The following is a 27,497-nucleotide window of genomic DNA, read 5'->3' on the forward strand; positions in this document are numbered from 1 at the left end:
TGCCATGCCTTGCCTTATACTTGGCTTGGCTTCTTTCCAGCGGTTCCTGCACTACCTAGTGAATTTCTTGGATCTGTTCAATGAACTTGGTTGCTTTGTCCACATCACTGTGTCCATCAACTGCTATGTCTTTACTAAAGACAAAATCCAAGGGAGACCTTGGTATAAAACCAAAACAAGTCTCAAAAGGAGATGTCTATGTAGAAGAATGTTTAGCACGGTTGTAAGCATGTTGCACATAACACAAATGTTCATCCCAAAGCTTGGGATGCTTGCTGCAATAGCCTTTGAACAACTGGATCACTGTCATGTTGACCACCTCTGTTTGGCCATCTATTTGTGGATGAAATGTTGTGCTCTTTTTCAATCTGGTGTCCATCAACTCCCATAGACTAGACCAAAACTTCCCAACAAATCGGCAATCCCAATCAGATACAATAAAAGTGGATAACCCAAAATGAACCCATACATGATGAAAGAACAACTTTGTTGTTTGTTCAGCTGTAATCTGCTTGTTACAAGGTATTAAAATACACATTTTGTTGAACCTGTCCATAATAACATATAAATAGTCATGACCTTTTCTAGATTTTGGCAATCCCCCAACAAAGTCCATGGAAACACTTTCCCAAGGATGAGAAGGAACTGGAAGTGGAGTGTACAAGCCTAGTTTTCTATTGTTGGGCTTTCTTTTAGCACACATGGTACACCCTCTAATATATCTAGAAACTTCTTCACGCATTCTTGGCCAATAACAGAACCTTTGCAGTTGTGCAACTGTTTTACTTACACCAAAATGACTTGATATTAGAGAAGTATGTGCTTCTCAGATTATGTTAACTCTTTTAGTTTGGAGAATGCATAACTTTCCCAAATGATACAAGAGTTGGTCCTTAACATGATAATCCAATTCTTCTACTTGTTTGCCATGACTTAAAGTTGAATATACATCTTTAAAATCTACATCTTGAGCATATTGTTCAATGTAGCTTTCATGCAATACTGAATTATGCTTAAGTATAGTAGATGCATTTACAATTGGTCTAGATAACATATCTGCAACCTTATTGTGTATGCCTTTCTTATATCTGATGACAAGATGAAACTGTTGTAGAAAACCCATCCACCTATAGTGTCTTGATTGCTGCAATTTAGTTTGTGAGTGCAAATATTGAAGTGGTTGATGATTAGTATGTATAATTGTTTCTTTGCCCATTAGGTAATGTTTCCACTTTTTCACACTCTGTACTAATGCATACAATTCTTTATCATATGTGGGATAATTAACTACTGCATAATTAAATGTCTCAGAATGATAACATATGGGTTTACCATGTTGCATCAACACTGCTCCCATGGCATAGTCACTGGCATCTGTTTCAATCTTAAATGGTCTTTGAAGATCTGGCAATGCTAGTATTGGTGTTGTACTAATCTTTTCTTTCAAGGTGTCGAAGGCTTTCTGCTGTTTGCCTCCCCACTGAAACACCTTGTTCAATCCTGTTAAAGCATGTAAGGGAGCTGTAATCAAGGAAAAGTTAGCAATAAACTTTCTCCAATATTGTGTTGCTCCTAGGAAGCTCCTAACTTCTATAGCATATTTGGGTTTAGGCCAGTTCACAATGACTTCAACCTTAGAGGGATCTATCTTCAATTCACCACCCCCTGCAATATGACCCAAATAATTCAAAGATGATTTGCCAAATTCACATTTTGATAATTTCACAGAGATTTTCTTTTTTCAAAACATCTAAAGGTTGCTTTACATGCTTCAAATGTTCTTCCCATGTTTTACTGAAAACAAGAATGTCATCTAAATATACAATTACAAAATCATCAATAAAAGGTCTGAGTACATCATTCATAACTCTCATGAAAGTCGCAGGAGCATTAATTAAGCCAAAAGGCATAACTAGCCATTCATACAGCCCTTGCTTTGTTTTGAAAGCATTCTTCCATGCATCTTGTTCTGCAACTCTGACCTGATGGTAGCCACTACGCAAGTCCAACTTGGAAAAGTAAACAGCTTCTTTCAACTGATCCAATAGATCATCTATGCGAGGGAGAGGATAACGATTCTTGATCGTTATTTTATTCAGTGCTCTGTAATCAATGCACATCCTCCACGAGCCATCTTTCTTTCTCACCAAGACAATTGGAGATCCACATGGTGATGTGCTTGGCCTTCTGAACCCTTTGTCGAGCACCTCCTGTACCTGCTTCTTGATCTCTGCATTCTCTAAAGCGGATAACCTGTACATTCCGATGTTAGGCAATGGAGCATCTTGCTGCAAATGAATATCATGTACTATTTCCCTTTTGGGTGGCAAACCTTTAGGTTCTTGAAATAAGATATCATATTCTGAAACAACTTTTTCTAAATCAGCTTTCTATTTAGGATAACAGCCTTCAAATGCATTGGTTTTATCAGGGGTCTTTTCCTTTACAACCATTAGTAAAAATTGCTTACATGAATTTACAATTCTTTTCATCTGCCCTGAATTTATGAGAGTGCAGTTATTTCTGAGCTGATGAGCTCTTACAATATATTTTATTCCATCTTTTGTGAGTTGATACTTATTATCAGTTCTATAGAAAATGGCTTTTCTATCATACAAGTAAGGACTTCCTAAAACAATACCACATATATCCAAAGGAACTATATCTAACTCAACCTCATCTACAAAAGTTGACCCAAAAGCAAACCTAAATTTACATTGTCTAGTCACTTGTAGCTTTGCTTTATCACATACCCAACCTAATGGATATGGCTTCTTGTGAGGTGTGGTCAGTGGTCCCAACTTCTTTACAATTGCTTCAGAAATCAAGTTTACTTGTGAACCACTATCAAATAAAGTATCAATCTTTTGATGCTTGAAAATAACTCTAATATGAAAAAGCTCATATCTTTTCCTCTCATTGTCTTCATTATCAATAGATTGTGCAAAATTACTAGTAGATGCTTTAGAATTTTTACCTTTTATACCTGTGGTTGTCATTGTTGTTTCATCGCCTGAGTATAACCCCAAATCTTTCTAAATAGCAGTAGCAGTCTTCTTATTCTTACCACCGAACTTCTTGGGTTTCAACTCCGGATGCAAAGACCAGCAATGTTCATCATCATGCCCATCCTTCTTGCAGTGAGTGCATGAAGGTTTGTCTTTCTGTACAGCGTTTGCCTTCCTCTCTTTCCATTTCTGCTTCCTCTTTTCCTTGTTCTTGCTTGCAGTGGGTTTTGATGATCCCCCAATCTCTAGGTTCACATTCTTGCCTCTAGCCTCTAGATGTGTAACCTGAACTGATACGTCATCTATGCTAGTAGGGTTAAACATGAGAATGGTGTGCCTCAAATAGCTATATAGACCACCTATATACTTCAATAAAGTTTCAGGTGAGTCTAGAGAAATGCCTAGAATTAAAGCTCTTTTTCTAAATTCCTAGGTATAGCTTTGTACACTTTGCCCCTTTAATTGGTGAAGAGTTTGCCAACTCATCATTGCTTGTTGCATATAAGCTAGTGGATAGAATTGTTTTTTAATGGAAAAACAAATTCACTCCAGGTAGAAAGAATTTTACCATGCTTCTTCAAATCAGCTTGTGTCCTGCCTTCCCACCACACTAGGGCAGTTCCTCTAAGGCGAAGGTTGGCCAACTGAATCTTTCTCCTTTCCGAATCAATGTTCTGCACCCTGCAATATACATCAATCTATCTAATCCAGTTATCTAGTTTTTCTGCATTTAATTCTCCATCATATATTGGCAAATCAAATTTTACATCTAATTTAATCAAACGGCTAGAAGGAGGTGTTGATAGAGGAGGCTCTTTCCCTTTCCCTTTGCCTTCTGAATGGCCATCTAAAAGAGGTTCCTCTGTTCCTTTGTCTTGTTTGGAGGTTGAAGTATCTTCACCTCGACCTTTCTTAAATTCTCGATGCATCTCTTCTACCATGGCTCTCATGGTCATGAAACTGTCCATGAACTGAGGATCTGATTCTAAGGGAATTTCTTCTGCCATTTTCCTCTTAGGATAGACTCTTCCAATTTCTGGGTTAGCCTCAACCAGTTCTCCTTCTCCTTGTTTGAGCTTTGACCTAGTCAGCATTCAACAATCGAGCACAAGCTTGTCTAACTTTAGCAAACCTAAAGCTCTGATACCACTTAATCTGATTGTGAGATCTTAAACAATTATTAAGGTATTACAGACTCATGTGCATGGATATGCCTATGTTACTTTGTGCAATGGATCGATAATATTGTGAAATACATAGACAATGAAGCAGTTAAAAAACATAATAGACAACACACATAAACACAACAAGTTTAACAAGGAGTTCACCCAACACTCCTGAGCTACGTCTCTTGGTCCAGCCTTCAGTGGTGACCTCTCTATTATGTCTTCAAAAACAGAGTTTTACAAAAGTATGAGCTCAATTTGAGTCTCAACACACAATAGATACAACAACAAGAGTTTTGCTTGAACCTCTCAAGCCTTTCTGAGTACACAGACTCTCTCTATCACTCTTTGTCTCTGTCTTTGCTTTGTCTCAGCACTGCCTGCCTTTGTTTGCTCTCTGTCTATGGCTTTAAAGCCAATCGGTGTTGTCTATTCATTTCTCCGTCTCGGGCTCTCTGGCTTCTCGACCTTTGTCCACTCAGATCCCCCTCTGAGCGTTAGCAATCATTGCTAAACGCTTTCAGGGATGGTGGCCACCTGTTCTGTAATGGAATGGGTCATCAGGCCTTTGAAATCCCCAGAAACAGCGTTTTCTGTTTACACAGAGAAATACACTAAAAACTGTGAAAATTCGCCAATCTGTCGTTTATCAAATTTGAAACACTATAGATTTCGCCTTATAACTCCTACCGGGTCCGCCTGTATGTCAATATCGCATCTCCACCATTGATTTGGGAGATCCAGAACCAACGGTTGTGGTTCATTTCAGGTGGCTCTTTCGTACGGGGGTTAACCGCCCGATAAGGGTGGTTTTCTCTCTCCTTAGCCTGGACATGTGGCACCCAATGTATGGGGATCAAGCAAAGCCCGGCCCAAACCACTTACCGCCTTTGGCCCGCCCAAAATCCCACTTGTATCGTGATTTCCCTTTTATATTTAAAATACATTAAAATATGAAATCCCGCTCATATCGGACTTGAAATGTTATAATATCGCATCTATAAGTTCCATCGGGTCCGTAATATCGCATCAAGCGAATTTCCTTTGTAATCCATTCATTTGGCAAAAATGCAAAATACAAAGGAAATGGCCGCTTTCCGGATTTCAAAATATATAGAATATTATCTATGACTCCATCGGGTCCGGCTGTCGCAAACCATATGTATATTGGCCCCGCTCCATTGTAATGTGCCGACACAATATTGCGATGCGATTGATCGCAATCGCATATCGCACATACCTCGGTCCGTTGTAAGCGCTCCTTTGTATTTGTCGATAGCGATACTGCGATGCAACTTGGGTCGTCGATCTACGCGCTTGATTGACGGTCCTCGTTGACTCCGTTGATCACTATCGCAAGTTCCATATGATGTGCTCTGATATCCTCCGATTGCCACCACCGATTGCATTTGTCGATCGAATCTGGACCGTTGATCGGCTAGATCCGACAGCTCCAATACAAAGTTGTTTTAAGCCTCCAATAAGCCTGTTTTCACTGCTTTCTCCATGTTTTTGCCTCCCGATAGTGTAATCCGACTTTTTAACAGGTTCTTCTTTTGCGATAGTTTTGAATGTTTGAAGACTTAGAAGGTTTTCTTGGATCCATTTGGATCATGCAAGCTATGTTAATATGCCTAAATGAAATGCATGTAAATTCTCCCAAGAAGTATTAATTTGCAATGCTCTAAACTAAAAGAGTGCTTAACATAAATTGCAAATGTAATTTCAAATTTGGAAAAATAAAACTTGCTCACAAGTGTTGTATGTGTTCCATTCAATAAATTTCAAGTGAATTAAAATGATGCAAGTAAGTTGCTTGGAAAATAAATTGCTTCAAGTAGACAATGCTAATGTAATGCTCCAATACTCAAGATAACAATGTAACATAGAAGTGAAACATATATTCAAATGATCATGAAACAATTTACCAAGGAAAAAATTAATAAACTAAATTAAAGCTTGCTAGGAATGTAAAATGCTTGCATGTAAAGAATGAATTGCTCAAAGTAAAGTGTTAACTTGTAGCTCAAAGCAATATGAAATAGATGATGCAAACATTTAAGTGAAATTGTAGCAAACTTATCTAAAAAATAAAAAAAGTGATGATGAGGTTGTGTAAATTTCCAATTAAGCATGCAAAACAAAATGAAAATTAAGAAAATGCAAAAGTTAATCCACCCATATATTTCTCTCCCTAAATGGAGAGAAGGGATGCCATGGGTAAAACCCAAGCTCTCGCAAGAAAAATAGATCTTTTATTAACTTGTTACAATGAGTAGAAGGCCCCTTAGTAGGCTACCCAAAAGATGGAAGGGAAAATTATGAGATAGAAATCTATAGGAACTAAAGTCTCTTTCTAAGAAGTGGCAGCCACAACAACCAATGGACAACCCTTGAAATCTGGAAATTACAGGGACCTCCTTGAAGTCAAAGCTCAAGTTCTCTTGGGGTCCTACAACAAATAATTAGTGTTTCAAGCCTTAAGCTTCCTCAAACCTGTCAACACAAAAAAAGGGTGAGCACAATAAATAAATCTGGATTTTCTCTGCAAAACCAACCCTCAAAATTAGTGGTAACTGGAGAGGAATTTTAGCAAAACATATCTACAAATATTTTACAAAATTAAACCAAGGAATTAGAGCAAGACTCCTCTCCTTGCCTAATTTTTAACATGCTCTTCAATAGAAAAATGAAATATATAAGCACAAGAATTTGAGATAAATGATTTTATTGTAATGAACTTTGAAATGCAAGCTGAGGCCAAAGATCCTTGCAAACACAAAATTGTAAGACAAAGCCTTGGAAGACAACAAATGCGGGTTCTCCAATGAGTTTACTCAAGAGTGGGATGATTCCTCCAAGAACTTCCCCTCACTCTTGAGGCTTGATCCAAAATATGTTTCTACACAACTTCAAATACACATTAAATCCACATGGGTTAAGAAAAATACAATGATAAAGAAATCTTAGAGATTTATTGGAAAATCAACTAAAACATTCCCTATCTAGAGCAAATTCTCAAAACCAAATGCCAATGTAAGGTAGCTCTACATTAACAAATCTCTAGAAGCATAATGGAAATAATAGACTCAATAGCATAAGTAGAAAGAAGAAGCACAATGATCAAGATATTACCATGCTCAAGAAAAACAACACCTCATAAGTGAACCCCAAAGTCTTTTATTGCAATAGAAAGTAAGTGTACACAAGAGCAGAGCTTTCCCAAGCACAATAGCTCATTTTTCAGTGATACATAGTAAGAGCTCATGGCTCTATTATATAGAAGTTTGGGAGTCAATCCCAAGGCAAATGGAGACAATCCCAAGACAAATGGGTGACAATCCCAATGCTTCTACATGCAAATTCAAATTTCCCAAGTGGCCATTTGATTTCCTCTAGAGAGGCCCACGCAATCCTTGAGGAGAACTCGTTGGAGTGAGAGAGGGACATGTGGTTGTGTGAAGTGGAGTGGTAGGAGACCACTCTCCACTTCATCTCAAGCAAACTCAATCAAATCTCCACCAAATACTCAACTCAACTTGGAACTCGAGCTATCTTCCACAATTTATGTGATTTGTCTTTGGGAACTTGTGGTCCTTCTCCAAGAAATTTGATTTCCCTTTTTGTCACATGTTTCTCCTTGATTCTTGGTCCATGGTGGAGTCCACATCACTCTTTAACTCCTTGATAATTTTCCACCTCATTTCCACATCATTTAGCATGTGTGGATATTTTTTTTCTCCAATTTATTTAATTGTTGGGCTAATTTATTGCCACGTTTTCCACAAAACTTAGGAAAAGTGGGTTTTGAGGGTCTAGAACTTCTTTTCTACCCCTCAAAGTGTGTCATAATATAAAGTTGAGGGCAAGAGGTATAATTTTGATCACATATACCCCATACAACTTCTTTAAACATTACTTCTTACAATTTATTTTCAAAATTTATTCAAATTTCCACCATGTGGGAAATTTAAAAAATTTATAAATTGACACCCTACACCTAATTAAATTCCACGAAATTTTTTGTGTGATCTAGTATGGTAATATACAATGACCCTAGACACTAGGACTCACCCAAGGCCTCACCATCAAATCACACTCCGGCTTTGGGTTTGTGCTTGGAGGAAAAAAAATCAATTAATTATTAAATCCTCGAAAGAATATGATAATTAACCACGTGAAAAAAAACCTCCAAGAGTAAACTCACTTGATGATGAGGTCCCAAATTACATAGGCTTGTTACATGACTCAATTCATCATACTAATATCACTTTTACATCATCCCCGCAAGGCTTGTGGAATTTGAATATACTAGAAGAAGATGAGAAGAAGAAATAGAAAACTTTGATGACATATTGAACTCTGATGGTACATGATGCCTCTAATACATCCTCCCAAATCATTTAGCATGTGTGGATATTTTTTTTCTCCAGTTTATTTAATTGTTGGGCTAATTTATTGCCACGTTTTCCACAAAACTTAGGAAAAGTGGGTTTTGAGGGTCTAGAACTTCTTTTCTACCCCTCAAAGTGTGTCATAATATAAAGTTGAGGGCAAGAGGTATAATTTTGATCACATATACCCCATACAACTTCTTTAAACATTACTTCTTACAATTTATTTTCAGAATTTATTCAAATTTCCACCATGTGGGAAATTTAAAAAATTTATAAATTGACACCCTAAACCTAATTAAATTCCACGAAATTTTTTGTGTGATCTAGTATGGTAATATACAATGACCCTAGACACTAGGACTCACCCAAGGCCTCACCATCAAATCACACTCCAGCTTTGGGTTTGTGCTTGGAGGAAAAAAAATCAATTAATTATTAAATCCTCGAAAGAATATGATAATTAACCACGTGAAAAAAAACCTCCAAGAGTAAACTCACTTGATGATGAGGTCCCAAATTACATAGGCTTTTACATGACTCAATTCATCATACTAATATCACTTTTACATCATCCTCGCAAGGCTTGTGGAATTTGAATATACTAGAAGAAGATGAGAAGAAGAAATAGAAAACTTTGATGACATATTGAACTCTGATGGTACATGATGCCTCTAATACATCCTCGAGCATGGAGTCTTCAAAAAATTTGGGTACACTTCAGTGGTCAACACGATCAAAAGGACTAGCATATAGATAGCACCTAATAGACACAGATATGTGAAAGGACACAACCCTTCATGATAATTATTAACATAATTAATATTAAATAGTTATATTGCATTCCTTCCTGTTATCTCTCATGTCAACACAAGTACATGTGAATGCATTCTAGTATTTATCACCACCATTGTAAGCCCAAGGTCACAAGTCAAAAGCAATGTAAAAACCATGTGAGGCCTTGTATTAGGTATCTCGGGCCTGTGTCTTGTCATTGAGTTTGTATCTTGTTGTTTTTGGCTAGACAATGGCTAGTCCCTTGTAGTTCACTTTAGGTGCATCTCGTCATGTATAGAGTGGAAAGTCTTAGGTGATCTTATTTGATGATTCATGGTTTTACAAGAGCCTGCTTTTGTAGACGTGATTATTGGTGTATGGGCCAATCCAACCCACGTCAAGGTTCTATGTCATTACCATATGGTTATGGTCTATAGAGTTTGTATATGACCTTGGTCGTGGTGCAGTATCCATCAAACAAATCTCATGCATCGCAGTCTCATTTTTTATAACTTTCATGTTTCCCAATGCAAAGTAGTCCTAGTATTCAAAAAGTCGATTTGGGCTCAAAATGTTCAATTTGATGAGAGGAGTCCATGCCACATTGAATTTTTCAAATCAGATGTACCAGTGGCTAGTTACAACTTGGTCAAACTTGATCAACAAGTCAAGCAAAAGTTCCAGGTGACAAAATAGAGGGAGCATTAAGAAAATTGTTAGTTTCTGTAAGCCCAACCAAACAATTAATATGCCAGTAAATTTTTATACCTTGCCGAAAACCTAGAAAAAAATAGATTTGAAATCTAATGAGCTTCTTACAAATTATGCACAACATAAATAAGAAATCCAAGCACGTAAACTTTTACACGGCTTTTATCTTGGAAAACCTCAATGTGGAGAAAATCCAACAAAGAGGGATTTTATTAGGCTTCAGAGAATAAATTAGGAAAATATTATAGCAATAGTTCTAGAGAATTTACAGCCAAGAACAACCCTAAAAAATGGCCACTCTCCTCTACACAATACGTCCCAACAAACGGCCTCTTCCTTCGCAGCATATGGCCCCTTTCTCTTAAGTGAACTCCACCAAAGACACAACCGCTCCTACAGCAAAGAACTCAGCCCTAAAGACTTAGCCTCTCTCTCCTGCAAACTCGTCTTGGACATGGCCCCTCTCTTCAGCAGATGATGGCCTAGGCCCTAAACAAGGCCCCTTTGTTCAGCAAATGATGGCCTAGGCCCTAAACAAGGCCCCTCTCTCTCTCTGCAAACTCGGTCCCTTCACCTCAGCGACTCGACCTTCCTTCTTCTCACCCAAATTGGCCTTCTTCTCTCTCACTCAATGTGATCTCCAAATCGTGTCCTTCACCCACTCATTCCAACAATTTATAATTTCTCTTATAACCCTATTTCCTCCTTGAGATCTTCAAAGAAAAGATCAAAGGCCAAAATTTGATCTTATCACTTTCTTTTGATCCGGTCAAAAAAGAAATATTAATTTCCAAAGTTATAAACTTTAGAAATATGAGTTACAAAGCCAATAATAACTAATTAAATTAATTATCATGCTTTTCCTAAGTTTAAACTTAGAACAAAAAACTATTGAAATAAGTAATTATTAAAGTATCTTTTGCACACCTGGACACAAAGCCTATAAAGAGACACCTGTCTGAACTACGATTTTAACACTCCTTGTGGACCAATACCAACTCACACCTTGGGCAATGTCAATTATTTGATGACATTCATAAATGGGTTTTCTAAGCTCTTAAAATATTTGAGTGTATTTTTTGATGAATAAATTAGATGCTCTTTCCTTCTTTAATGTTTTTAGAAAAGTACAAGTCCATAGCAGTATGCAGTTAAAAATTCTTCGAACAGTCAATGGTGGTGAGCATATTTCTAGAGATTTCCAGGGTTATTGTAAGGTGCATGGTCTACGTGAAATTTTAAATATTGTTGCAATTACTGGTTACTATTCTCCTATCCGTTTAGATTATTTGTCAACTGCAATTAACTTGCGGCAAATATTGAATAAAACACAACTGCAACTTCATTGAAAAATAAATAACCACAGGAACTGAGAAAATTATACACACACACAAATAATGGACACCAATATCTTTGGAGAAATGTCCCTAGAAAAAACCCGAAGGGAAAATTAGTGCAGCAGATGAGGGTTTTAACTATCAATTCTTCAGCAAAATTATTACAAGTTGTCATAGAATGGAAAACCTCCAGAGAAAACTAACAAATAAAACAAAAAAAAATCAATCACTTTTGCTAGTCTTCCTGACCTCCTCAAAGCAATTTGTCCCACCAAAACCAATTCAACCTCCCTCTGAAACTGGTTACGACTCACATGCGGCCTGACAGATAAACTCGACCCTCCTAGCAACTAACACTGGCTAGAAAAATTATCTCGGCCTCCAGTGGAAAAACTCGACTTCAACTGACAAATCGATCCTCCTGTGCTAATTTCCTTGCTCCGGAATTTCTCCCTCTGAGCAATTTGCACTGCCTACTAGAGTAATTTTCACCCCCTACTAGAGCAACTCACATTGCTAGAAAATCAGCCTCTCTCTACAGAAAAATTGATCTCCAATTCTCCCTGGAAATATCTAATGAAGAATCTATCCTACAATCTCTACTGAAACCCCTATTTTTGATGTCCCTGCTCTGCCTCTGCACCCTTCCTATCACTGCAACTTTGTGTTTCGATGTGTTTTCCAAATGCCCTTCGATTTCATCTTATAATCTCTCGTTGACGAATCAATGGCCATGATCTAATCAAAACTGATGGCTAAGATCATCTTGACCCTATCAAGTGACTTTTTCGGAAGTCTCTGGAGGAAAATGGGATTACCACAATTAATATTGATTAATTAAGCTTATTTCCCTAAGCTAGACTTAAGAAAATTCATTAATTGCTTAACTTAATACAATCCAGGACTTTTCTCACAAAAACTTTTTCTGGGTATTGGAGAAAATGTGTTCCCTAGCCTCATAGACACAATTTGAGACTAGAACACTTGTCCAAGCTACACCAACTAACACTCTCTCTTAGTGAAGAAGTTGTTTTGCATAACACCCAACTTGTCTCTGAAAAAGATGAACCTTGCCTTCCCCAAAGCCTTCGTCAAAATATCTGCTACCTGCGTATCTGTAGGTATATACTGTAGCTAGACAATCTCGCACTACACACAATCCTTAATGAAGTGGTATATGATGTTTGTATGCTTGGACTGGTCATGAAACACTAGATTCTCCAACATCCTAATGCAACTCTAATTGTCATTGTGTATCGATGTAGTCTCTATCCTCTAACCAAACAAGGCTACCAGGAGCTTCCAAAGCCAAATGGCCTCGCATATGGCCATGCTCATTGCTATGTACTTTGCCTCAGTTGAACTCAGTGCCACAGACTTTTGCTTGCCATAGTACAAATAAACAACTCCTAATCCCATGTTGACGCAACATCCTGAAGTGCTTTTACAATCCACTGTGTTTCCTGCCCAGTCTACACCAGTATAGCCAACCAACCTAACACCATCACCTCGAGCATATATGATCCCATACTCGATTATGCCACGCAAATACCTTAGCACATGTTTTGTCGTTGTCCAATGCACTCTCTTTGGTTCCATCATAAACTGACTGAGAGAGTTTACTACATAGGATATGTCTGGCCTAGTGTTGACCAGATACATGAGAGAGCCTACAATTGCTTGTACAAGTTTGGGTCCACATCCTTCTCTCTAGATGCATCTACCTGCCTCTAATTCATGATCATGGGAGTGGACATGGCCCTCCAATCCTCCATCCCAAATCTCCTCAGGATCTCTATGCAGTATTTCCCTTAACCAAGGAAAATCTTGCCCTCCACTTGCCACACCTCCATGCCTAGAAAATAGTGCATGAGCCCCAAATCCTTCACCTCGAACTCGACTGCAAGATCCCTCTTGCACTCCTCAATGTGACCCAGTGAACTTCTCAAGAACAAGTCGTCCACATATAAGACAAGAATTAGAACATCTCTCCCAACCACCAAGTAGTAGAGGTTTGAACCCACCTCACTCTTCACAAAACCTATGCCCTGCAAGTATCTGTCGATGCACTCATACCACACCCTAGGAGCCTACTTGAGCCCATACAAAGCTCTCTTCAACCTACACACGTGAGTCTCTCTGTTGTGTGCCACAAAGCCCTCTGGTTGTCTTATATACACTTCCTCCTCCAATTCACCATTCAGGAACGCCATCTTGACATCCATGTGATGGATCTGCCATCCCATTTGTGCTTCTAATGAGATCACAGCTTGTATAGAAGTGTACCTGACCACAAGAGCAAAAGTCCCCTCGTAATCTATTCCCTCCTTCTGAAAGAACCCCTTAGCCACGAACCTAGCTTTGTATTTCTCGATGTTGCCATCTACACAGTGCTTGATCTTATAGATCCAGTGTGATCCAACCACCGCCATGTCTGTCGATCTCGGTACAACCTCCCAAACATCATTCTACATGATCGAGGTATACTCTTCAACCATAGCATCCCATCACACCTGCTGTTGTGTGACCTCCTGATAGCTAGAAGACTTGCTATCTACCAACTGACTGACCAACACCATGTAGCCGATATACCTCTCTGGTTGTCTCCGCTCTCTCCTGCCCGTCCTAGGAGTCCCCACAAACTCTTGAGCATCCCTGAGTGTAGCTTGAACCTCTTGATTCCTCCTACCAACAATGAAGTTGGGAATATCCACCTCCATGTCCTCCTGATGCATCTCCCTAATCTGATGCATCTGCTACTCCATGCTCTGTGAAGCCTCAAGAGCACTCACAACTGAACTCATGCTCATACTAGTCACTGTACTCGTGCTCTGTTGTTGCCCCTGATTTTGTTGCTCAATTATGGGAGCTTCTACTGGTTGCTCACTCTGATCTTCAACTACTGGCAACTCTCTGGACCTTCTATAAGCCTTGTCCTCCATGAATTTGACATCCTGCTTGACAATAATCCTCCTGGCTCTTGGGATGAAGATCTTGTATGCCTTCGAGGTTTCTTTGTGGCCAACGAAGTAACCTCGTTTTGCAGTTTGATCTAACTTTGTTTCCCCCGGAATGTGACAATACGCTAGGCAAACAAATATCCTGAAGTGACTGAAATTTGTCCTTTTCCCGGTAAAAGCCTCTTCAGCATTTATCTTGTCAAACGCTCTATGTGGGACCCTATTCTATATATAGATTGTCATACTGCATGCCTCAGCCCATAAATAGCATGGGAGATCTTAGTCATATAGCATAGCTCTCACTGCCTCCAAAATAGATCAGTTCTTCCTCTCAACAACCCCATTATGTTGTGGGTTGTAAGGAACCATCCACTCTCTCTTGATTCCTGCCCTGGTATAGAACTCCTGGAACTCCTTGTTGGTGTACTCACCTTCATTATCTGACCGAAGACTCTGAATCTTTCTACCTGTCGCATTCTTCACTAGAGCCTTGAACTCCTGAAACGACTGAAGACCTCATCCTTGGTCTTCAAGAAATAGATCCAGGTCTTCCTAGAGAAATCATCGATAAAAGTACAAAAGTACTCATACCCTTTGAGAGACTTTGTCGACATCGACCCACATATATTTAAATGTACAAGGTCTAGAATCCCCTGCGATCTACTGTCACTCCTTGGAAAAGATGCTTTCACAAACTTCCCTAACACACATCATCATGCTCTGTGCTCACCTCCAGAACACCTGTCACCATCTCATGAAGCAATCTAAGTGCTCCATGATGAATATGGCCCATCCTCCTATGCCATAGCTCCCCCTGGTCTCTCGGATTGTTGTTGCTAACTAGTGCCTTGGGCGTGTCCATCTACAACTTGTACAGACGATTGCTCCTCACCCCAACTGTTATAAGTGACCTCCAATCCTTGTGTTGTAACAGCACTCTAGCCCCTCTAAAGATGACATCATATCCTTTGTCCTAAAGGACTGATATGGAGATCAAATTCATTCCCAAGCCTAGCACATGCAACACATCATGGATAGGTATTTGCTTGTCATTCTCCCTCTGAAATAGAACAGTCCCTCGTGCTACAGGAGTGCACTTGGACTTGTTCCCCATCTAAATTTGGAACCTGATGTCCTCCTCCATGTAATTGCAGAAGTACTCTCTAACTCCTGTCATATGAAATGACGCTCCACTGTCTATGTACCAAACACCCTGTGAAGTCGAGCTAGTCAGGCAATTGATCAAAGAGAACTCTTAATACATCCTACTAGAGAGCTCATTTGCATTTGCTAAAGTTGCAACTTGCTTCTTGCCCTTCTTCTTCCTCAGTGGGCAATCACTGACATAATGGCCAAACTCGTGACAGCCATAGCACTTGACCTTTGATAGGTCCTTCTTCTTCTTCTCCCCTTTTGAGCTTGGTCCCTTATTGGAACCCTTATTCGCCTTTCCTTTCCCTGCCAAGGCAACATTTTCCTGCTCCCTCTCAACCTTCGGTGTCTTGCCACGGTTGTTACTCCCACTAACCAAGTTGAGCCTGAGCTCTTCCTGAATGAAGTCAATCCAAAGGTGTTCCCAATCTAGAAGTTTATCTCACCCATTGATCACTTGGACGAAAACACTCCACTCCTTGGTAAATCCATTGAATAATATTAACACTATCTCATCATCACTGGGCTTATCACCCACTATAGCAAGCTCGTCTTTGGCAAGTCAAACTCTGGTGAGATATGAAGTTACGTCTTCTCCCTTGTTTTGTTTGATGGTCCTTAGCCTCTCCTTGAGAATCATCTTCCTATTTTATGTAAGATCCTGATACAGTTTCATGGTGGCATCCCACATTTCCTTCATTGTCCTTCTCTATAATATGTGGAACAATATGATCCCTGACTCCATCAAGAATCATCTTTTTTGCTTTGGCATTCTCCTTCTTATAGGTAGCAAGTTGTTGTGGATTTGTCGATACGACAACAACATTCTCCGCAAACTCCTTCAGACCATACTCGTCCAATAAGAATGACATCCTGGCCTTCCAAACACCAAAGTTGGAGGCTCCATCCAACTTGTCTTGATCTCTCAATCCTGTTGCAGCAATCTCTGGAAAATTTGGAAATTCTGCAAACTCAAATAAATTAGAGAAATAAGTTGAAGAATTCGATCCAGGTAGAAACCCTCGCTTTCTCTTCATGTGTTTTGCACAAATTTTCCTTCTACCCTCAAATCCACCCTGACACCATGTGAAATTTTAAATATTGTTGCAATTATTGGTTATTATTCTCCTATCTATTCAGAGAATTTATCAACTACAATTAACTTGCGGCAAATATTGAATAAAACACAATTGCAACTTCACTGAAAAATAAATAACCACAATAACGGAAAAAATTATGCACACACAAATTATGAGCAATTATCTTTTTGGACAAATGTCCTTGGAAAAACCCCGAAGGGAAAACCAGTGCAGCAGATAAGGGTTTTAATTATCAATTCTCTAGCAAAATTACTACAATTGCTCATCGTAGAATGGCAAACCTCTAGAAAAAAATTCTAATCACTTATGCTGGTCTCCCTGACCTCCTGGAAGCAATTCGTCCCACCAAAACCAATTTGGGCTCCCTCTGAAGCCAGTTTCGGCTCACATGTGCGACCTAACAGATAAACTTGGCCCTCCTAGCAACTCGCACTGGACGGAAAAATTATCTCATCCTCCACTAGAAAATCTTGACTTCAACTGGCAAATGGATCCTCCTGTGCAAATTTCCTTGCTCTAAAATTTCTCTCTCTTTGAGCAATTCGTACTACCTACTAGGGTAATTCGCACCCTTGCTAGACCAACTCGCACCACTAGAAAATTAGCCTCTCTGTGAAGAAAAATCAATCTCCAATTCCCCCTTAAAATCTCTGTGAAAAATCTCTCTGGCAATCTCTATTGAAACCCCTGTTGCTAATGTCCCTGCATTACTTCTGCACCCTTGCTATCACTGCAACTTTATGTCTCGATGTGTACTCCATATGCCCTTCGATTTTCTCTAATAATCTCTCGTTGACAAATCAACAACCATGAACTAGTCACAATCGATGGCTAAGATCATCTTGACCCCATCAAGTGACTTTTCTGAAAGTCTCTAGAGGAAAATCGAATTACCCCAATTAACAATAATTAATTAAGCTTATTTCCCTAGGTTAGACTTAAGAAAAATAATTAATTGCTTAATTTAATTAATCAAGGCATTTTCTCGCGGAACCTTTTCCGGGTATTGGAGAAAATGTGTTCCCTAGCCTCATGGACACAATCTGAGACTAGAAAACTTGTCGGAGCTACACCAACTAACAGTCTAAAAGGTAGGCTTCCTTGACTATTTTTTAGCAAATGCAGTCACTATGGCAGCATATTAATTGAACAGGACACCATATAAAGTAGTTGAAGGGAGGACTTCATAAGAAGTGTGGTCAGGTAAGAAACTTGATATGCAACATTTTGAGACCTTTTGGATGCAAAGCCTTCATGCATATTCTAGAATGAAAAAGGGAAACAAATTATATGACAAAGGTAGGAAAACTGAAGTGCATTTTTATTGGCTACAACAAGTTGCCAAAGACATATAAGTTATATGATCATGTTGACCAGAAGATGCTTTCCAGCAGGGAAGCTTTTGATGAACTTACACATGCAACAGTGGAAGAGATTGGAAACAAGGGCAACAGCCGTACCAAGCTACCATTAGCATCATTGGAAATTGTAGCAAAGAAATCAACAATCCCCTATATATAGATAGAAAAAAGGATGGTAGGAGATAAAAATCAAGATAAAAAAATGCAGTGAAGAATAAGAGGAAAATGAGGCTTCAGAGCCTACGAAATCCAGGAAAATTGCAACAAAGATGCAGGAGAAATTATGAGTGAGTTGGTGAATTTTCCTTCCTCAAAACCCAATTCCACGCAAGAAACTAAGAACAATAAAGAAAGTGGGGTGTAATGAATGTGGAGTTTGAAGCATTGCAAAGGAATAGGACATAGAAGTAGGTCATGTTTCCTATGTGAAAAAATTCCCATTGGCTGCAAATAGGTCTTCATAATAAAATACAAGGCAGGTGGAGCCATAAATAAATGTAAGGAAAAGTTGGTAAGGCAGCAGGAAGGGATTGAATTTGATAGGACCTTTGACCCAGCCGCAAAGATAAAGCGTTGGAATTGGATAAAAGATTTGTTGATAGAGTCATATCAGTTTTGGCAAGAACATGACGTGATCTTGTGCATATAACCTAATCCCCAAACTAGGGACTAAGATACAAAAAGTTACAAGTAGAGTATAGGAATAGTGAAGAAAACTAATTAATGCAAAATTATTTTATTCAAGATAACCTGTAGACGACACTTTTAGACCAATACAATTCAGATGAAATCCATTGAATCAATAGTTAAGCTTACCAAATTGTAATGGTCCTCAAAAAAAATTCCTTGGGTAGGAGAATAAATGTGTCAAAACTATCCAACTTAAAAATAGTTATGTGTGCACCACACTTGCCTGTAAGACAAGACTGCCAAAGGTGTCTACTCGTAGAACTGCAACACTATCTCTGGAATATTCTAAGATCTTGCTTGCAACAAACTTCAACAGATTTGGAAAAGCCCGCAATGATGTCTTGTCCAGTTTTTTTTTAGGCAACTGTGATGACAAACCACTCAACCTGTCTGCTAGAGTAGAGGTAATGTTGCCCGAATGAAATTTATCCTGAGACTCAAGCAATGTTCCATGACAGAGACATAGAAGGCTGCGCAAGACATGTGATCCATATTGGTTGCACATAACATCTACGGGATTTTCAGCAACTTTCTGCAAAATCAGGGTACAGATTTATGTGATGGACTGTCAAAAATGTCATATCTCCAATGCTTTAAAAAAAATCTTTGAAAATGTTATCTCCCATACTCGAAAGAGAAAGAAAGGCATTACCTCACATATCATAGTCAAAACCTGTTCAATAATGGTATGACTTTCTCCTTTTGCATCACAATCTTGAAGAGCTAAGGCTAGAGACCTCAGCATTGCTTCTGCAACATGTGATCCTGACTGATCAATTGCCATAGAAGGGAAAATGTTGATACATCGTGACAAAAAACTGCAAAGTTGGTCCTTTTCACAGCTCAATATGAGATTTTCAAATAGTCTACTAAAAACTTTATCGCAACAAAGTTGCAATTCTTTGCCACGGCTTTCATCGAGAGCATTTGAGCATAGAATAACTCTCTCCTCTGCATCAGTGCTGCTGTTTTCTAGAAGAGATGAAATTTCCGTAAAGTATTGAATTGTTTCGGGATCAAGCTTTTTCCTGCAGGAATGCAACCAGAGTCTTAATTGATTAATTTAAAGCTTGAATATAAAATCCAGAATAACAAGACTCTTTTAAGTGATAAACAAGAAGTATTTAGAATGAAATGGCAGGTTGCAATTCTGTACAAAATCACAGATAAGTTCCATCTATTCTGGTGTTTAATCCCTTTTTGAATGCATAGATTTGATTGTCTATGTGAATGCAGATTTTTTTCGTTGATTAAGTTGCCTTTATAATGTTAAATTCAGAGACTCCAGCGTTATATACTACCAAAAAGTTCTAGTTAGCTCTTATATTCTTCTTTTCAATTTATGCTGTACCTTACATTTAATGTTAAATGATATTTGCTCGTGCTGACAAATTTAGTAAAAGGGGTATTTATTTGCTGCATGCCTTTTGGGGAAACTCAGTGACATGACCTAACCCTACAGAGAGTCTATATCTGTATAGACATTTTGCTTTCATCGTTATTATCATTATCAAATTTCTTGTTCGGGCAAAAGCATCTTACTTTCATGTTAATTCACTTACCATCTTCTTTCTCAGATATCAATACATTGTTGGACTCCTATTCGAGTTTTCTAGTTTGAGCATAGTATCTATTTTTCATGCAAAAAATTTGCATCAGTAGTTTTTTGGTCACTCTTGGCTTAGATAAATTTTCTGTGGCTCAACTGATCGACCAACCGTGAATTGTGTTGACTCTTAATTGAAATAATAAGACCAGCTCTATTCATGTATGTCTACAAGCCATTGGCAATCGTGAGAGCTACTGACAATCTGTGAAAGACCAAGATACGGTGTATACCAATTAAAGAGTCATTTCTTATTCCAAGGAATGGTTGCATTTAATGCATTGAATTTCCTAAATGCCAAGGTTTTCACTTTAGTGGAATATTGGAAACAAGTTTGGCCAATGAAGCACCAACTTCTTAATGAATAAACCATAAAACCAGTGAAAATACAGGAAGAATGTAATGAAGGAAAAGCAAGATCCCGGTATCATTTATCTCTCAAGCCCCATTTGGAGACAATTTTCCAACGTAAAACACTTAACCATTTTGGATAAAGAATGAAATGGGTTTGGATACAGCTACATTTACGAGTAAAGCTCTGCACCAAAGATCTCTGCCACTTACACGGGACTTCATACAATATTCATCAATAACAACACACAACCTCCAATCTATGGGAGTACCAGCTCATAGACAACATATGCTATTGCACCAGCTCATAGACAACATATGCTATTGCACCAGCTCACAGAGTAGAGTGCGAGTATGAAGGTGGAAGAAAATACCACCACAAGGGATATGCCACTGTAGTATTAAAACCACTAGCAAAAGAGGGCCTACAGGGTGTGAGTCAGATACCACTGGTGATGTCAGTACCGGAGGGAGTGAGGATGCTATCACATCAACCCCATGACTTGCAACCCAAACTGCAAGTTGAGCAACAGCTTAGCTGAAGAAAGGTGCTTGTGATTAGTGGTTTGCACTTTGCTGCGCAGTCTCGCATGTTAAAAAGGAAGCCACTTGTGGTGCCTGAGGTATTCAGGATGATCTTAATGCTTCTAAAGTTTAAAAGAAGCATTTTTCCATAAAGAAATAGGTTCTGGCCACTGGGTTCACTAAGTGTTAAGCCATCCACCAAGGTTCCATTCTTGATGTGGTCTTCCCCACCCATATGGCATCAATTTTAATGGATGAGGCTGGAACCTGACACGGAAGACGGCTCTTTAAGGTGCATCTCCTTGGAGCATGTTTCTTTAATCAGTTTTTTTTAATTAGAATTAACATAATAAAAAATTAACACCATTTAACCCTCTCGTATATTTTGCAGCAGTTCGAATGTTGCAGTAATAATAGAACAATTAATAAGGTTGCATGGCTGGGATTCAACATATAACGATTTGAATGCATAGGTTTCATCAGCAGTGTCCTAAAAATGTAAAAAATAAACATCTCGTCGATAGCAAAATTTAAAAATATGGCTCAGTTCTTCATTAGGGACACCGCCTACCTGTGAAAAGAATTATGTAGATTGTGAGCTCCTTCATGGCGTATGGAGGCGTCTATTTCATAATTTCTCTCTTCTTGGAAGCCGCCCTCGGTAGAATCGTCATATCGTTTGCTATTTTTAAACTTGTGGGCACCTTTCATTTTTTCAGTAGAACTGTTGTTCTTTCTGGAGCCCTTTTTGTGCTTCTTCACGGTGTAGGAGGAGCCTTCTGATGCTACTGTTGGTTTGGGAGATGGCGTTCTCCTGCATTTGCGATGTTTTTTGGACTGTGAATTTGATCTGTTCGCTATTGCCTTCGAACCTAAGCAGGCCATATAACCCTGCTACTCAGTCTTCACATTGATTTTCTAAAATACTTGACACAGACTAGGAAACATGTAGTTTGATTTAATTTTATGTGAGAGAAAGATTAGACCTTTTCGTATTTTTCGTAAGGCTATAGGTTTTCAGTTAGTAAATAAAAAACGTGGATGTGAACACAACCAAATTTATACAATTAGGAAGAAAGGTAAACCATGTTATATTTAGATTATGAGTTGGAAATAGATGGGTGGAAGTTTAATTTTGAAGTATCTTTAATGATGGTAGAGTGTTAAAAAAAACGTTGTGATTTCATGTACAATTTATTTTAAAAACTTCATACGTGGTTCATAATATAATTTGTATAGGTTTACTTTGTGAGCTCTAAAATAACACACATTTAGAATAAATATGATCAAATAAAATAAATATTCTCTTTAATTTATTATTCTACTTATTCCATGCACCTTGAGTTAGATTTTTTATATAAATATTTTATACGGAAACTTATTACATTGATTTTTTATATTAATCTATGTAGAAAGAGAAATAAGGAAAGGAAAAAAATTATTTTAGCCTTTATGAGGCTAAAGATATCTTATGAAACAGATTGCTTTTTTAGTTAGTTAATGTATTCGGCCTTTTTCATGTGAAGCCTCACAATAAACGCTCTCAGCTTCTCGACAAATCATGTTAAGTATTATTATTTTTCATATGTCTATAACGTTTAAGGTGTCATGTCATTGAGAACATGTGAACAAGAATTCATAACCTATTAGATTGCTTTTTTGAATCTCAATCCTTATGTAGAGTTTTATTAGGTTAATTTTTCATATTGATCTTTCATTATTAATATTATGAAATTAATTTTTGAGATTAGGTTTTTTATAAAATTTTAACTAATTAAAAATGTGTATGAGTAAATTTTCTAATTGATTAAAAAAAATCAATGTAATTTGATAAAAATAATATTATTATATTTTATTTTATAATTATTTTAATAATATTGACCTTGTTATTTTTTGTTTTTTCAAGATTAGAGAAAAAATAATGAAAGTTAGAAGTGGATCATTCTCCTCTATGACTAGGGTTATTAGAGTAAGAAGTCGTCGTGAATTTCTGGTTGTTAGGTCATTGTTGAAGTAAGGAGTTGTTGTCATTGCATGTAAGGGTTCAGGGCCAAGAGAGGGAAAATTGTGAAGCTTTCCGAGAAAGAATGAGAGATGTTGACAACTTGGAGATGGAGGGGTTTATCTCTTTGGGTCAATCCCTAAATGCAAACACAAGAAATCAACTTCTGCGATGGAGATTTGTAAATTAATTGGAAGACATCCCTCAGTTGGATCTCTTGTCCCCAAACCCAAGTAGGAAAGTTGTCATTTTGTCTGAGTGTTCTTTGGTCACAAAGCTTATAGGCCTCTAGTCTGGCCCAAAAGCTATGGAAACTTCGATAATAGAGCAATAGTTCCCCAAGATTAAAGGACAATATTATTTGCTTCTAGTTAAGTGTATTGTCTTTTTTTTCTTAATGAATAAGAGTGGGATTTTATCTTCTACTATTGCCTATATTTTATGGGGTACAGGAGAATATATATACCCTCATGGTCTCTTGGCTTTAATCCATAAGAGGAAATTACAATAGTCGTAGTGTGGGTTAGATTGTCCCACGTCCCTCTAATTTTCTAGGATGATTTCTCTCATGGAGATACTCGAAACAAATTGGGTATATTCATTGATCCAATAGAACCAAAGGAAATTTGTTTTCCTATGTGAGAATATGCATGAAAAGTGGATTTGGAGAAGGGTGTCCCAAAGGCTTTACAAATCAATCGGGGTCGGTGGAGCCATCACCAAATGCCAGATTAGGAGCAGATTCAATTCAATTGTAATGCATGTTATGTGTATGGATATTTTGCTAATAAATATCCATAAATCCAAGAGGAGTAGTCTCCCACAAAGTAGCAATCCTAAAATAACCCAAGTTCAGGACAATCCTAAGCATGTGAAAAAATACCTAGCATAAAGGGCCACCTTAGTCAAAGCCACCCCAAGAGTGTCTACCCACTTCAAGAAATAAGAATTTTTAAGTTTGTTGGAACCTAGATGACTTTAAAAAACCATAAGATATAAAGAAGGTAATTAGAAAAGAAGAGGAATCAATAATAGACCTCAACTCTAGACTAGCTCATCTTGATAAGGGTGCATATACATGCCTTGAGGATGTAACAACCGAGGCCCTAGTAGAAGAAAAGGAAGCAACAAAAGGAGAAGAAGAGGAAGAGCATGTGAATGAGTCAAAGAAGAAAGCAAAGTAAATAGAGCAGGAAGAAAGGGAACCTAATCAAGAAGAGGGAAAAGATGTGGAGCTAGAAACAAAAGTTCAATGAGTCTTCTAAAAAAAAAATTTGTCAAAATCCCAATGAATGATCTAAATCCCTTTCATGCTCTCATGAGGGAAGGAAATCTAATTAGAACTATGTTACTTATGATGCAATAAGGAATATCCTCTTGGGACGTCAATCAACCCTGACTTTCCCTTGATTAAGGGGGGATTATAACTAGCAATTAATAACCATGCTTTGTTTCTCTATTCTTTTTCACAGTCAACTTATAAGAATATATCCTTGTACTTAGGAATTTGGCATGAAAAGCCCATATAGGTAATTCCATCTTCTCTCCTCTAGTTCTTTGAAGTGGGGAGGGAAGAATTAAAAGACACTCAACCAATACTATTTGTATGCTTGTTGTTGATTATGCTATAGCTTTTTTATAATAAAATATTTCCTAGTTTCAATTGAAAAAAATATTGACCTTGCCATTTTTCAATTAAAACTTGACTTAGTAAATTCTTTTGTAGAAGGAAAATAGGTTTTTCTTTTTAAAAATGAATGTATGCTTAATGAAAGATTGTAGAATATGACAATGTTAGTTGTGAACTGTGTCAAAAGGCACACTCATCCTACGTTGCTCTAAAAATCCTAGCATTACATCTCTCAGGGTTGTTTGGCATTAGCTTTAATGTTATAATGGGTTTCTCCTCCTCCTCTTGAATCGAACTTCAAAGCTACTATGTTATGTTCTCGCATCTCTTCCTCGGGAAAATCTATCAAAAAATCCCAACCTTTATTATTTTTCAAAAAACTTGTCAACTTCCAAAGGTTAATATTCCCTTTGTTATCCCCCACCATATGGCTTGAGATCTAACTAAAAAGGGGCCTTATTGAACAATTTATAGGCGTATGTCCTTCTCCTAAATTAATTTACATATGGGTTCAAAAGAATTGGGTTGTTCAGATCAAGGGTAAAATATCATAATTTTTATGGCAATTGTTGTTATGTGTTCTTATTTGAAGCAAAAGAAGATTGACACTTCATTTTTCATAATGACCCTTACTTCTTTGGAATTCATGTAATACATCTCAATCATTGGACCCCTAACATTAATCCAAATATTGATGTCCCTTTTGTAGTACTTGTAACACTCCCTCCAACCCCCCTTAGAGTAATATCAGTTGAATGGGAGGTGTTACTTTTAATTAACCCAACTTCCATGGTCTCATTATGGAAATGGAGCTACAAAATTTCTTCTCACCCAAAGTGTGTGAAACTCACTTTAGATAACACCATCACGTTAAGCTCGTCGAGAGCTTTCTAACAATATAATTTTATCCTCAATCCAACCTTTGGATTGAAAGTTATGCCCATATGAAGTTTGGGCCCCTTAACCTTGCCACATCAGCAAGGATTAGTCACGCAACACCCACGTGGCACTACCACCTCACACGAGGTCCAACATGGCACCCACCAAGTCCTAGTGCAATAACGTCATTGTGCTTTCATGTCATAACCCCAAGGGTTTTCTTCTCCAAATTCCCATAACACAAAGTGAATATTTCCATTAAGTGATAGGTACGGTCTCCGTCCCGTGGCTTCTGTCTCCTCTATGGATTCCATCAACCTGCATCCTACATAAGAAATGCACAAGAAAACATCATCAAGGGTATGTGGTCGATGATGACTTGTTACCCAACCACGTCATTGACCACCTCATTAGTATGCATTCCCCAAGCCAACTTGCACTAGGAAACCACTGCCACGTGTCTCTTAGGTTCCACTTCAACCTAACCTCCATGTTATCTACTCCTACTGTGTCTTGTTAACCTCAGGGTGACATCATCCTACCATGTGGCATCCTCTATTGGTATCATGTGTCATCAAAAAGTTGGCCATTTGGCCACCTAAAAGGCCATGTATACATGTTGTGTGTCACGATGTAAGTGTGAAATGTCAGCATCCTTGCCATGTCACATGTACATGTCATTCGTGTCCCATGTGGCCTTCGCCATCTTAGCTTAAGCCAAGGATCCCACCGGGTCTCGGACCTTTTTGCAAGTAATGATTTCCCATTTATGGACGGAGAGGGTTTTCTATCATGCCCTCTGTCAAGAACGCCAGTGCACCCACACTTGCAAAAATCGATGCCTCACCACTGTAGTGCAATAGTAAACTTTGCAACATGTGATGGAATTTTTCTTCTCCCATACCTTCTGTCAATCGTGCCCCATTTCACAAACACCTCTTATTATCCCTAGCGCTACGCAAAGTCAATAATCCATGATAGGTAACACAAATTTTATCATTTTGTGCTACCGTTACTCTGTGCCTTCGTATTTTTACAGTTCTTACTTTATAAATTATCAAGGCTCATTCGACCCAAATACAAACTTGTTCTCTATGAACCCGTACTCGAAGTCTTAATTAATTCAACAACCTTGCATAGCCATTCCTGGCACATATAATACAAAATTTTAGTATTAGACTGCAACTAGAAAGAAGAGCAATTCCCCATCATACATAATAGAAGTCCTCACAATCTCTTAGCATATCGTAAGCAATACTTTAACAACAAATCTCATTAGTTATAAGACACAAAGACTCCTTTTAATTATAGCATACAACCCATGGATTTACACACACCACAATAGTTTAACATAATTTATTAAACAACCATGTACATTATTAACTGCAGGCCTTCAACGACCTTTACACAACAATTGTTCAAGATATTCACATGTATCATATATTGGAAATCATACACAGCCACAGTCAGTTGGTCATGCCAAACAATCAAACATACGCACGCAAGTAACTCTACCATTCAAGAGTATATTAGCATCACAAGGATCTACAAGTCCCTTACAACCATGAGAAATCATTCACATCATCATTATGTTGCAACATACAAGAATACATATTCCTTGTTGATAGTGTTGCTACATCATTGTCATGTAATCACATTAATCATCATTCATATTGCACCAACATGCACAAAGATAAAAGTAAGCAAATTATATTAATAGTTGTTTAAATGGCAATTAAGAGAGGGACTTCAACTCTCCTCCAAACCCTAGGCCAACTGCACAACTATCCTTTCTTGTAGTAACCACGCCCGAGCCAGATTTAGAGCCCGAGGAGTGAATTTCTTAAG

At 38.0% G+C, this 27,497-nt stretch overlaps 1 protein-coding gene across 1 annotated transcript in view; it reads right to left on the minus strand.

The window, feature by feature from the left end:
• LOC149154508 (pumilio homolog 23-like) overlaps positions 1-22,125 on the minus strand; it is a 261,613-nt gene extending 239,488 nt beyond the window's left edge. The window contains exons 1-3 of the mRNA XM_089439529.1: positions 21,710-22,125; positions 19,309-19,684; positions 18,880-19,188 (exon numbers count right to left, since the gene is read on the minus strand). Of these exons, the coding sequence (XP_089295655.1) occupies positions 18,880-19,188; positions 19,309-19,684; positions 21,710-22,023 (999 nt within the window). The 5' untranslated portion in view covers positions 22,024-22,125. The remainder of the gene's footprint in view (positions 1-18,879; positions 19,189-19,308; positions 19,685-21,709) is intronic.
• Positions 22,126-27,497: the final 5,372 nt, after the last annotated feature.

This window comes from Pinus tabuliformis, chromosome 9 (genome assembly GCF_031772625.1).
Source record: "Pinus tabuliformis cultivar Carrire ecotype Pingquan chromosome 9, CPIR1, whole genome shotgun sequence".
NCBI lineage: Eukaryota > Viridiplantae > Streptophyta > Pinopsida > Pinales > Pinaceae > Pinus > Pinus tabuliformis.